Source organism: Cimex lectularius, unplaced genomic scaffold, assembly GCF_000648675.2.
Source record: "Cimex lectularius strain Harlan isolate CLEC.00 unplaced genomic scaffold, Clec_2.1 scaffold8, whole genome shotgun sequence".
Taxonomy (NCBI): domain Eukaryota; kingdom Metazoa; phylum Arthropoda; class Insecta; order Hemiptera; family Cimicidae; genus Cimex; species Cimex lectularius.
This window is the reverse complement of record NW_019392656.1, coordinates 2,927,521-2,941,294: the sequence shown is the minus strand read 5'-3', so window position 1 is coordinate 2,941,294 and position 13,774 is coordinate 2,927,521. Positions and strand designations below refer to the sequence as shown.

At 32.9% G+C, this 13,774-nt stretch overlaps 2 protein-coding genes across 5 annotated transcripts in view; both read right to left on the bottom strand.

Moving 5' to 3' along the window:
* Positions 1-13,774, bottom strand: part of LOC106664583 (fatty acyl-CoA reductase wat-like) — a 44,637-nt gene that overhangs the window by 3,762 nt on the left and 27,101 nt on the right. For all 4 annotated transcript variants that reach the window (XM_024224689.1, XM_024224688.1, XM_024224687.1 and 1 more), the window contains exon 2: positions 3,687-3,907. In XM_024224689.1, the coding sequence (XP_024080457.1) occupies positions 3,687-3,890 (204 nt within the window). In that variant the 5' untranslated portion in view covers positions 3,891-3,907. The remainder of the gene's footprint in view (positions 1-3,686; positions 3,908-13,774) is intronic.
* Positions 9,805-11,072, bottom strand: LOC106664584. Its single transcript, XM_014390453.2, has 2 exons — positions 9,961-11,072; positions 9,805-9,883 (listed from the first exon to the last, which is right to left on the bottom strand). The coding sequence occupies exons 1-2, from the start codon at positions 10,384-10,386 to the stop codon at positions 9,863-9,865; spliced, it is 447 nt and encodes a 148-aa protein (XP_014245939.1). The 5' UTR covers positions 10,387-11,072; the 3' UTR covers positions 9,805-9,862.

Below are 13,774 nucleotides of genomic sequence, written 5' to 3'. Positions count from 1 at the left end.
CCTCCTTGTTTATTTACATGACCTATCTTTGCAGATGGTTGTCCATTTATGCGGCTGTGAACTCTGCTCCTGGTTTCTCATTGGATTAAAATATGAAGTAGTCGGAGGTTTAACAACATCTCCAGATTCTTAGTTGGCGTTGTACTAATTGCTCCAGTGGCACTGAAACAAGCTTGTCTTTGAGTGCTACTTCATAACCTGATTGCTTTGGCCTGCAGAGTCTTGGTCCATGACACCACCAACCCATATGTCAATATTGGTCTCAAGATGCAGTTCTCTAGCCATATGTTCATTTTGGGGTTTAATCCCCAGTTGTTGGTGCAAAGCCTTCTGCACCTCCCCCAGGCAATTTTGGCTCTCTGGGTGATTTTAGTTAAATGTGGATTCCATGTGAGACACTGGTCTAGTGTGATCCATATATTTGGCCTCCTTGGAAAATGGGATCGGGGTTCCGTTTAGACTTGGAGGTTTTAGGCTTCCTATTGTCCTCTTCCTTGTGAATCATTATGGTTTTGTGGAGGTAATAGATAGCTCTTCCATTTTGCACCACTTCTCAACCAGGTGAAGGGCATCCTCAAAAAGAAGGAAGAGGAGTAGCAATTTAAAAAAAATTAAGATTCTATTGGGTTGTCCGGAAAATAATGCAGGATTTTAAGTTTTCATTAAAAAAAATCTATATAAAATATTCTGTTTACGTTTACAGGATTACTCATTTGTATGAATGTCAACACTTATTAATCCTCTTCCAAATGATATTGTTTGTTTACCTCTGTAGCATTCCGCTACTTGGAAATAATTCAGTCATCCTTATAATGTCAAAGCGAGAATTTCGTACGATTTTCTTTTACGAGTTTAAACTCGGCCGAAGCGGAGCCCAAACGGCTAGAAACATTAACCAAGTCTGGGGCGAGGGTTGTGTTAATGAGTGCACTGTGCAAAGGTGGTTTAAAAAATTTCGGGAGGGAGATTTCAGCCTTGAAGATGAAGAAGGTCGTGGAAGGCCTTCCTCTCTTAATGATGATGTTCTGCGATCAGTGGTGGAAGAAAACCCCAAAACAACTGTTCGAGAACTTGCAGAGCAACTCAAAGTCAGTAAAACGACCGTCGCTGACCACCTCAAGGCGATTGGAAAAGTGAAAAAACTCGAAAATTGGGTTCCACACTCATTAAACGATCGCCAAAAAAATCAGCGCTTTGATGTTTGTGCATCACTTCTTTGTCGAAACAAAAATGACCCATTTCTGGCCAGAATTGTTACATGTGACGAAAAGTGGATTCTGGACAGTGGCTCGACAAAGGAGAAGCTCCAATACATTTTCCAAAGCCCCCAACTCATCAAAAAAAGGTAATGGTTACGGTATGGTGGGCTTCATTTGGTTTAATACACTACAGCTTCTTAAATCCTGGCGAAACCATCAATGCTGAATCATACTGTAACCAAATTAATACCATGCATCAGAAATTGGCAGTAATGAAGCCCTCTTTGGTCAATCGGAAAGGGCCCATTTTGTTGCATGACAACGCTCGACCACATGTGTCACGTGTAACGTCACAAAAATTATTGGAGCTTGGCTATGAAACTTTGCCTCACCCACCCTACTCTCCGGACCTCTCGCCTACTGACTACCATTTTTTTAGACACCTGGACCACTACTTACAACACATAATATTCAAAAATCAAACGGAACTGGAAAATGCATTTATTGACTTTATCAATTCTAAAAATTCTGAATTCTACTCAGACGGAATTAATAAGTTACCAACACGTTGGGAGAAATGTATTGATTTTGATTAAAGAACATTGCTTTAAAGTAACTAGTTTCTTTTTTTTTGTTTAATACCAAAATCCTGCATTATTTTCCGGACAACCCAATAACTGGTGTAAAGACATGTTAAGCAATACTTGTTCAATTTTTCATCATGTCATCAAAAATAATGTCAAGATAAAGTAAACCTACAATTAACAATAACAAATTGTAAAATATTGTACTTAGTCCAAAAGGTGTTTAATATGCACCTTGATCATCTCTGATCATCATGGACTACTTATTATCTCAGGTTTACTCTGTGATACACATTTCAAGAATTTTCTTTGGAGAAGCGCTCTGTTTGGAATTTAGACATTCCCAGACTAATTTGGGACTAAAACCAACAAATTTAGTGTTTTTATAGCTGCCTTGTTGACCAGATGTGTGAAAAAATCCATGCACCCTTCATTTTCTTCCATTACAATAAAAATTATTCCTTGGGTTATAAATTTCTAAAAATTTATGATACAATACTTTTAAATTTATCATGAAATAATACGTTGCCAATGATAGTATTTTTTTCTTCATTAAATGCAGATTTAATTGACCAACTAATCTAGGTCAATATGTTGCAGTGACAAGTTTTTTGGTATAAATTGAACATTACAATAACTATTAGTGATAAGATTAAAAATTGTTATTCAATTATGGTACGATTGTTCTACTTTTATTAAAAAATAAAGAGTTGCCATTGTCTGTAGTTTTTAATAAAAACAGGTTTTAGTTTCCGATTAATTTAGGTTAATATAATGATGGGTTTTTGGGTTTGGGTTGACATTACAATAACTGTTATATTTTAGATTATAAATTGCTAAAAATATATTATTATACCTCACATATCAAATACACTTTTGATTGATAGCCCTCAGAGGGTCTGGCTCATAGAAGAGGGATTATCATCATCTGATTTAGAATAGGCCATGGAAGGTTGACGAAGACTACTCTTGGGCCAAAGCAAACTTACGAGCCTGGCATGTAGGAAAAGGTCCGAATATGAGAATTGTGCATGAGCATGGCAGTGAGATTTTTTGGAAGAAACAGGGCTGTTTTATTGTACAGTAATATCTTGTATTGTTTTCCATTTTGTGTATATTAGGATTGAATGTATTTATTAGCGTGAATATGTAATGTGAGAGGGCTGATGTTAGAATATTGAGTACCATCGACCCTTGAGTGAATGGTATGTAAATAGAAAATAATGCATTTAAGAATGAGTGAGAGTGTGAGTGTGCTTGGATTGAGTCTGACTGAGTGGGGGCTGAATCGACCTAGTTGATAGATGCCGGAACCCAACCTCGGTGGCTGGACGGTCAAGACCGAGGTTTGGCCCCGGACTGCCAAAACCAAGGGCAGGGGACTCTCGAGGTCTGTCAGTAATTTATTGCAAATCGCATAAAAGCTTATACGATTATCCTGAATTTATCGACAAAAGTCGAGTTGCCACTAATCGTAAATTTTTGAAATTATTTTAAATTTAATTGACCTAATTCTCAATCAATAAAACACAATGGCAAATATTTGGTTGAAATTGATCAATGTATCAATCCAGATTATATTTAAAAAATGTATTTGAAAAATTGATTATAAAAAAATTAATCCAAATCTACTTGACTTATTATTTTTCAGTCAGTTCAATGAAGTGGTGAATTTTTAGATTTAAATTAAAATGATCAATCTTATTATTTGATTTAATTAAATACTTAATTTATAAAAACTTAAAAATTAAAATGATTGAATGAACTATTGCAAAAATTAATTTATGTTTGTTAGGTATAAGTTATGATCGAGCATAGTGTTCCTTTGAGTTTTTTCTTTGGAAAAAAATTAATTTTGCAATGCCTCCTAGATATGAAGTAGTTGTAAAAAAAGTCTACTCACTGGTAGTTTGAACATCTCCTGGAGTCGCTGTTGTGGATCTGAGCCCTTTTTGGACCTGATGAGCAAGTAGAGCATCTCCGGCTCGCATTTCCTCAGCAGTTGCTCGACGAGGAGCTTACCGATGAAGCCGGTCGCTCCTGTGATGAAGACGTGTTTCCCCTTGTAGAACTCGACGATCTCCGATCCGCGCGTGTCTAGAGCCATGGTCGCTTCAGCAGTACCTTGAATCAGATCGGTGCCGGTTGTAAAAATGATCCGAGGATTTGAAGACGGCCGGATTTAAACGGCCTCGTTAATTGCATACGCCATCATGGACGATAACAACTTTTAAATATGTTTTCCCACTTTTTCAACCGGCGCAATATCTAAGCCTATTAGGGAAAAACGGGGGTTTTAAAGCGATGACAACAAACAACCTAGGTCATGGGTATTTTCTCATTTCCCATATTAATTTAGTGTTGTGTAAATTATCAATTTCCCCAGACCCTAGCTAATAACCCTGCGAACAACCCTCATCAAAATAATTTAGGGGGTAAATAAAATTTAATAAGTACCAGATAAATCAGAAAAAAGTTGTCGATTAAATTGAAGTAATTATAATATAAAAATAAATAATAATAACTAGGCGATTAATCATTGAAATATTTTACATTTAAATGAAAGAAATTAGCCGACAAAATATTTAATTACAACATATTTAATTAATAACTAAGTTTAAAAACAAAAAATACAAATAAACATTTTTGAACATAGGGCTCGTAAAGAAGGGTCACATCCGATTAAGGATAGGCCATGCGAGGTCATCTCACGGACTTACTTTTGGGCGAAAGCCCACGCGTATGTGTCCGGTATGCAGAGAAAGGTTACTCGACATGTCCCTCCTAATTGAGGGGAGCGATTCGTCGGCTCAACACAGAGAGTGAAGGTATTTATTACCGTGAATGTGTAGTGTAAGAGGGCCGAGGCGGAATATTGAGTACCCTATCGAGGGTAGTGAGGAGAATATCGAGTACTCCGCTACATTTAGCGTTTTTACAGTCCGTCCAATTAAATATATATATTCGTCAAATCAAATTATTATAATTATGACTAATTGGTGGATTTTCATCAGAATTAGCCGAATTAGAACATTTGAACATTTTAATTACAAATATAAGCATTGGTAAAATAGTATCAAACATAATTAAGCATAGGCATACTATACACACACAGAAAGACACAAAAAAAGGAGAAAAAAGTAACAAACTGCAAAGAAAGAGAAAGAGAGAGAGAGAGAAAGAGAGAGAGAGAGAGAGAGAGAGAGAGAGAGAAAGAGAGAAAGAGAGAGAGAGAGTGATTTACTTAAACAAAAAGAAAACGAAATTGATTTAAAAAAATCTAAAAATTATAAATTTCATTTTTAATTAAAAATTGATCTTTCTAAATGTCCAAACCTGTCTACCATCTTGTTTTAAATTAAACGATTAGTCAAACGTTAATTAAAAATCAATTTACACGTAATTAAATTAATATTTTTATTAATTAAATGGTATAATGATCAAGCTACAGAAAAAAAATTCACCCAAATTTCCAGACTTTTGATATAACAGTGGTTTCAAATATAAACCAAAACAAAACAAGCTTCGGTGACACCCCCCGGGTAACAAACTAAATAATTTGAACTAATCGCATTAAAATAAATCATCGAAAAGAGCGTTAAGTTTCCTTTAAGAAGGCAGCCTTCTAAAACCTTCAATTTGATATTTGGTAAAAACCCCAAATATTTTAAAAATTTCCAAAGTTAAAATACATAAAAAAACTAAATTTGCAATTTCATTGAAAAAATCTACAATGGAGCTTGACAAATTCCAAAACAATTTCTTGGAAACAAAACGCAGACATTTTGTCTTAAATGGGACGGTGTGAAAAAATGTAGAATGAGATTAATCTAGCAATTCAACTTTTTGTCTTGGACAAAATTTATTTTTCCTACTTTAACTTGATAAAAAAGCACAAAAAGCGAGAAAAATGAAACAAAACATATAAAAAAAGAGACAGCAAACATGAACAACCAAAGCAGAAAAATTGGACGAAATATCTATACTAAACGCAGATAAAAAATATACACAGAAGATGTAAAACCCAACATTAACCATAATAAAAAATAAAAAAATCAACGAAATTTTGTTGATGTTTCTTGTCTCCTTTTTATGTATTTTGTCCAATTTTCTTTTTTTGTGTGCTTTTTTATTAAGTTAAAGTCGGAAAATAAATTTTGCCCTGGACAAAAAGTTGCATCGCAAGATTAAACCCATTCCCCTTTTTAACATCGTCACAACTTTTTTCCTAATTTTGTTCTTCAAAATTTCTGCATTTTGGTCCGAAGTAATTAAAGAAAATGCTATACCGCTGAAAGCTTATTAAACGAAGAAGTTGTCATGAATTTTGCCAAAGTTCCATCGTGAATTGTTCCACTGCAGTGGCAAATTTATTTATCTTTTACAGTTTTACAGAACAGTCCAAAAGAACTCACAACTGTTTTCAAATACGCCATTTTTCTACTTTCCAACATGATACCGTTTATAAAGAAGGCCAAAAGACAAAATAAAATTCCCAAATAAATTGCATCACCAGATCTAGACCTCTCGAACTAATCGCATTAAAATAAATTATTTAATGGTATATTTCTATAAATTTGTTCTAAGCCATCTTGTTCCATAGTAAAAAAAAAAAAATACTTTCATTGTAAAAGCTGGAGGATATTTCACGTCTGTGAAAAACCCCCCGTCGACCTTTCAAGTTCATCCGTGTGTTCTGAAGGAACGGAAAAATACCAGAATGGGAAAAAACAGATATTAGACACCAGATTAATCATTCCGGTTCGTAGAAAAAAACACCGTTACTCTATGTAAAATTACCCAACAACAACCTGTTAATCTAATTTTAATTGGTTTCCGGAAGACTAATCTGCCACAGAATCAGCTGGGTGTTTGTTTGCGTCCGCTAATCATATGTATTCGTTTAGAAGGCAATTTAGTATTAAAAAATATAAAACAAAATTATCAAGTTAAAACAATAATAAATTCAATGAAATTCTAATTGTTATAGTTATAATAATGAAGGGTGTTCGGTACTCTATACTCGTGATACAAACTTTGCCAGTAGATTCTATATTCAAAATGGAACCAAAAAGTCCTAATTAACTATGATCCGAATCTCAACAGTTTCGGAGTTATACCACTTTTTCTGATTTTTGAAGATTTCACGACCTTGCGTCTAATAAACAATGATAACTCCAAAACTGAAAGGTTTTGGACAAATCTATTGATATCATTGAAAACTAGGTAAATTTTCAATAAGATTTGATTAATACTAAACTTGTAAACGTTGGTGAAATAAAAGTTTTATTAGCCAGAACTTTGAAATTTTTTTTTTTTTTCAAATCGTGATTCTAAACTACTATTTCCAAACCTAGAGACCAGCAAATTTCAGAAAACGTACTCCATTTAATATCCTTTTTAGTGGTCTAATTACTTTTTTCAAAGATGAAGAAAATGATGAAGGAAAGGTAAAAAAAATTGGTTGAAGGATTGGTAAGGTGGAAAGATTAAAAAAAGTGAAAATCTTAAGGAAATTTTGAATGAATTTATTAAACGTTTTTTTAATTTGGGTTCGAAACCGAAATAGTGCAATTGTTTACTTATTTACCAACACGACTGCAATTTTGATTAAAGGATTATTGGATTATTATTCTCCGAAATAAAAGAGTTTTAAGATTCAAAACGTTTTTAGTTCATTCATTCAGAATTTCCTAACGTTTTTTTATTATTATTAATTTTTCCACTTTAACAATCCGTCAACCAGGGTTTTTTTTCCTCTCCTCCGTCAATTTCTTCATCTTTGATAAAAGTACTTAAAAAAGAAATTACAACACTAAAAAGGATATTAAATGGAGTAGGCTTTCTGAATTTAAAAAAATGTTTGGAAATAGTATTTTAGAATCAGTATAGTAAGTTTTTCAAGACTGAAAATTTTTTTTTCAAAGTTCTCGCTACTAAAACGCTTATTTCACAAACGTTTAAAAGTTTAGTATTGATCACATCAATAATTTAACATACTTTTCAATGGTATCAACGGATTTGAAACAAACCTTTTAGTTTTGGAGTTATCGTTGTTCATTTGAAGCAAGATCGTGAAATCTTAAAAAATCAGAAAAAGTCAAAAAACTCGCAAACTGTTGAGATTCAGACAATAGTTAATAAGGATTTTTGGTTCCATTTTGAATGTAGAATCTACTGGTATTTCTTATTGTTTTTTCATTTCTTATGGTTTTTATTGTCTTTGTTGTATTTGAAAAAAAAAATTATAAGGGCTGTAAGGGCTTTTTTTTCAAGTTGAAAACTTATAATGATTTTAAACTACTATTTCCAAACCTTCCAACAGCTCATTTCAGGAAACGTACTCCATTTAATATCCATTTTAGTTGTGCGATTGCTTTTTTAATTACTTTTTTCAAAGATGAAGAAATTGACGGAGGAAAGGAAAAAACCGTGGCTGACAGATTGGTACGATGAAAAAAAAAATATATTTTGAATTAATTTATTAAATGTTTTTTTTTTTTACTTTGGGATCGAAACCGAAACAGTGCAATTGTTTACTTATTTACCAACACGACTGCAACTTTGATTAAAGAATTATTGTATTCTCCGTAATAAAAGAGTTTTAAGATTCAAAACATTTTTAGTTATTTATGTGATATCTTGTTAAAACTATTGCTACTTTGTCTAATGAAGAATACACTGATATATATCTTTCAACCTCGGTTTTTTTCATTTCCTGCACCAATTTCTTCATCTTTGAAAAACTTAATTAAAAAAAGCAATTGGACCACTAAAAAAGATATTAAATGGAGTTTTTTGAAATTTGCTGTTCCCTAAGTTTGGAAATAGTAGTTTAGAATCGCCATAGTCACTTTTTCAACATTGAAAAATGGCAAAAAGGAGGGAAAATTCAAAAGGTGGGGTTGAGATGGGAGGTTGGTTCGAATCCCACTGTGACACTGACTTTTGTCAACCAATACCTTACACAAAGATTAAATAAAAGATTGTTTATAACATTATCAATTGATTTTATTTTCAAATAACTGCCCAATAACTAGTAATTATAGAGAAGTATGAATGTGCGTTAATATTACTGGTTTTATTTTGTCTTCATTGAGTTTGAAACACTAGTTCCTACTGGCACTGGTCTCCAAAGAACAATTTTCCGCAAAGAACGCCTCAGAATATCACGGAATGAGATATCAGTTGGTTATTCAATAAAAAAGTGCGTAAAAGCTTAAGTAAATTATCCGCATAATGTAAATTTCAGCACGTATTTTTCGAAAGGTGATCTTGCAAAAAATATTGAATTTAGTCTGCGTCTTGATTGTGAATCATGTATGTGCGGGTAGTTTCCCTTTTGTATATATAAAAATTTAAACACTCATGCAATTTTTTTAAGCCTTTCAAAAGACATAGCTTGAAGATGTACTACAAAATAGTAGTGGCAAAAATCAGCTATCATTTTATTACTAAATGAGTTCTTTTCGTTTGGTACTTGTCATTTTAACATTTTAAACGTTTTCGAGAATAGCTGTTCCACCAACGAACTTTCAAAAAGTTTAATAATAATAATAATCCATTATATTTTGTGGCCTATGGACCAAATTACTTCTTTCAATTAATCAATCTTTTTATGTAAGGTTTTTGGTTGAAATGAAAAAGTTAGTGTCACGAGCGGGATTCGAACCCACGACCTTCGGTTCAATATGCCGCTGCTCTACCAATTGAGCTATCGTGACTTCGATCCACTCGGACCAGTGAACCATCCCGCTCGTGACACTAAATTTTCTTCAACCAATAATAATAATAATAATAATAATAATAGAGATTAATTAATTGAAATTTGTTCTATATATTCAATACCGCAATCATTACAATTCAATTCGTAAACCCTGCTTTATGACCAGTTTCAACTTTGTTTTTAGATTTTGAGATGTTTCTAAGCGACACTATTACTTGTTACAAAAATTGTTGGTAGTAATATTTATAAACAAAAAAATAAGAAAACCAATAGATGAAAAAAATTGTTTTAATTTCTATAATTTATTCAAAAATATAAAACAAAAATTTGATTTAAGCCAAAAGATACTGCCCTCAATGCTTGCTCACAAATAGCTGAAATAAAAAACAAAAAATATTATTAAAAAATAAATAAAAGAATATAAAAAAGAAACGGTGTAAAAAGTGCTTACGGGTTTATTCCTGCTTTGACTGTTGATGCATACCATTTGGTCCGCTCCACGATCTCTATAGTCTTCCAGTGCTTTATGCACTGCAGGCAAACCCCCATGTTTGTGTAAAAAAGGGCCAATTGCATAAAATACATTTTCTAATTGTTCATTGCCAAGAATCGCCGTTATTTCGTCGATCGACAGATACATGAATTCTTCTTTAAGTTCGCGATCAACTCCACTGCAGTTATCCGTGATTTTGTCCAACTTGATCTTTTTCAGTTCTTCCAATGAAAATGTATTACCTTGCTTATCATAAACCACAACTTCTTCTATCTCCTCTTCATCATCTCTCCAGTATTTCCTGCTGATAAACCAACTCGCCGCACCAACTAATGCTGCAGCTGCAGCGACGATTATACCAGTTTTACCACTTAATGAAAACATTATTTGATAATATCGAAGATATTTCAAATAACACCGAAAATCATCACCATAGAAACGACAAGTAAAAATACGAAATAAAATAAATATTAATTTTTTTTATATAATTTTTTTTTTACATCCACGATTTTTATTTTTTTATTTTATTCAATGCCTCTTTTTTTTTCTAAGCCCATTTCTAAGTATGTCGGGTTATTCGAACCCGGGACCTTTATCTTACAGTTATGAGCGCTGTGCCAACGCCTAAACTCCCACCGACGTTAGAGAGAGACCTGTTGAGCCGAAGGTCGTGGGTTCGAATCTCGTGACACTTTTTCATTTCGATCAACCCTTGCATAAAGATTAACTTTTTAGATTGGTATGACGTTTTACTTTTGAAGGGATGTCGTTTGTTGAATTTATTGACGTGTCGTTTGTATTACATTTGTCTTCTCCTTACTAGTTTATTGATGCATCTGTGGTTCCTATGTTTTTTCTGTTTTTTTAACCCTCATGAAATTTTTTAAGCCTTTCAACTGGCATGGCTTGAAGATGTACTACAAAATATTAGTTGTAGTGGCAAAAATCAGCTATCATTTTATTACTAAATGAGTCTTTTTCGTTTGGTACTTGTCATTTTAACATTTTAAACGTTTTCGAGACTAGCTGTTCCACCAACGACCTTTCAAGATCGTTTAATAACAATATGAATCCATTATATTTAGTGGCCTATTGACCAAATTACTTCTTTCAATTAATCAATCTTTTTATGTAAGGTTTTTGGTTGAAATGAAGAAGTTAGTGTCACGAGCGGGATTCGAACCCACGACCTTCGGCTCACTACCCCGCTGCTCTAACCATTTGATCCCGATAGCTGGTTAGAGAGCGGCGTATTTAGCCGATGGTCGGGGGTTTGAATCCCGCTCATGACACTAACTTTTTCATTTCAACCAATACCTACCAATACCCATAAGGATTAATTATTGGAAAAAAAAATATTTTTCAATATTCTAGCTACTAAAACGCTTATTTCACCAACGCTTACAGGTTTACAAATGATCACATCTTATTGGATATTTAATTTATTTTCAATGGTCTCAACGGATTTGTCCAAAACCTTTTAGTTTTGGAATTATCATTCTTTATTTGATGTAAGGTCGTGAAAAAATCATAAAAGAGGGAATTAACCCGGAAACTGTTGAGATTCAGACCATAGTTAATTAGGACTTTTTGGTTCCATTTTGAATGTAGAATCTACCGGCAAAGTTTGTAACACGAGTAGCCGAACAAGTTGTATAATACCATCGGCTAAGATGTTAAATACCTTGGAATGTATCTGGATCCAGACTTAATTTTAGTTACCGCATTGACCATCTTAAGAGAGTTCATGTATGGACAGTAAAAATAAAAAACTTATACGAAGTATAAATACGTCCATTAATAACTTACAGTGCTCCCATATGTCTTATATGTCTAAGTCCAATTTTGCTAAGCTCCAGAAAATCCAAAAAATGATTCTCTAAAAATTATTGGAGGGTATCCTAATAAGACTCGGATACATGCATGTAGTACTAAACATACCTAGGTTAACAACCCACATCTATAGAAAATATTGCAAAATTGTATTATCCATGTATAAATAGCCCCCAAATGTAAATGTAAAAAATCATTTTATTTATAATTCAACTACCGATACAAACATAAAAGACTTAAGCACATATTTAGCCATAAACTATAAAATGTTCAAGATTTTTATGAAATACTACTTTACAATCCGGCGTTGCCCAGTAGAATAATAAAATCGATATAATTCCACATTTTACAAAAAGTAAACGAAGATCTGTGTGGTGATTAGTGACCGTTAATCGATATTAATGTAGAAATCGAGAGATGCGGTCTGGTGTGATATAGGTTTCAGAAAAACATTTTCTTTATCGTGCCAACGTTTCGATCTTTATTGAGATCATCTTCAGGGCTCAAAGTGTTTGTCTNAAGAAAATGTTTTTCTGAAACCTACATCACACCAGACCGCATCTCACGATTTCTACATAAATAAACGAAGATCCGAGACTCGCTCCTTCAGGCTACTACTTCCGTCAGAAATTAATTCGCCTGCCTGTATAACTTGATAAAAAGAACATTTAATCAACCTTAAAACATTTAACTTGATTTTTATTTCAGTGCAGTATTATAATTTTAACTGTTTAGATATTTTCTGCTATTTGTTCTTTACAAATTTTCGTAGATTTCGTAGGTGATAGACTGTCTGGATCTAGTTACAGTGGAAAACGTATCAATTGAACAAATACTTTTCCTTTTGCTTTTGTAGGTTTGCACAATTTTTCTTAAGCCGGTCTCTCAAGGCAGAGCGAAGCGTTACGGACCGCGTATCATCCTACATGTCCGAAAAAGTGAAAGGAAGAAGTTTTGTTAGAATTTTTTTTTTTCTCCGGGCAAACGAAAACGGTGAAAATGTTTGTCCCTTTTATTCCGTACCGGAACGTGCTCGAGAAGCTTGTCTCCTCTTGACGGCATCGTATTGTGAAAAAAATCCACATATTTCAAAATTTTGTTTCACTTTTTTTTTTTAAATGAGAAAAACAGAACATAATGCTGGGGAAATTTTAGTTAGACCTTACGGCTCAAACCTCTTTGCTAGGCCAGTGTTTAATAAAAAAGAATTAATCCTATCAATAATCTGGGATATTCAGACATTTCCTAACATGTGTCTATCAGTAAATACATCGATTGTAATCAATTATCTCAGTGTTATTTTAAAAATTACCGTTAATTATTTTACCGAGTTTTACAATGTATTTACTGAATCATTCATTAACCCAATTGATTCATTCAAACATTCAATAACTTATAGATCATTAATTAACAATAGTCCTTCTACACACATAATCTTTTACAACCTAATCGACAGTTCATTAATTCAGTCATTCACTAACTCATTAGATCATAAACTCACAGTAATCATTCGCAAAATCATTCGTTAGTTCATTCATTTAATTATCAACACACTTCTTCATTTACTAACTCTTTGCATAAGCAATAATTCTTCTATTTACATAATTGTTCACTAACCAAAAGAGTATTTCAGTTCTTCCGTCATTCACTAACTCATTAAATCATCAACTCACAGTAATCATTCGTTAGTTCATTCATTTAATTATCAACACACTCCTTCATTTACTAACTCTTTAGATAAGCAATAATTCTTCTGTATAAATAATAATTCACTAACCAAAAGATTATTTCACTCCTTCAGTCATTAACTAACTCATTAGATCGTCAACTCACAGTAATCATTCGCAAAATCATTCGTTAGATCATTCATTTATTTATTAACACACTCCTTCATTTACTAACTCTTTAGATAAGCAATAATTCTTCTATATACATAATC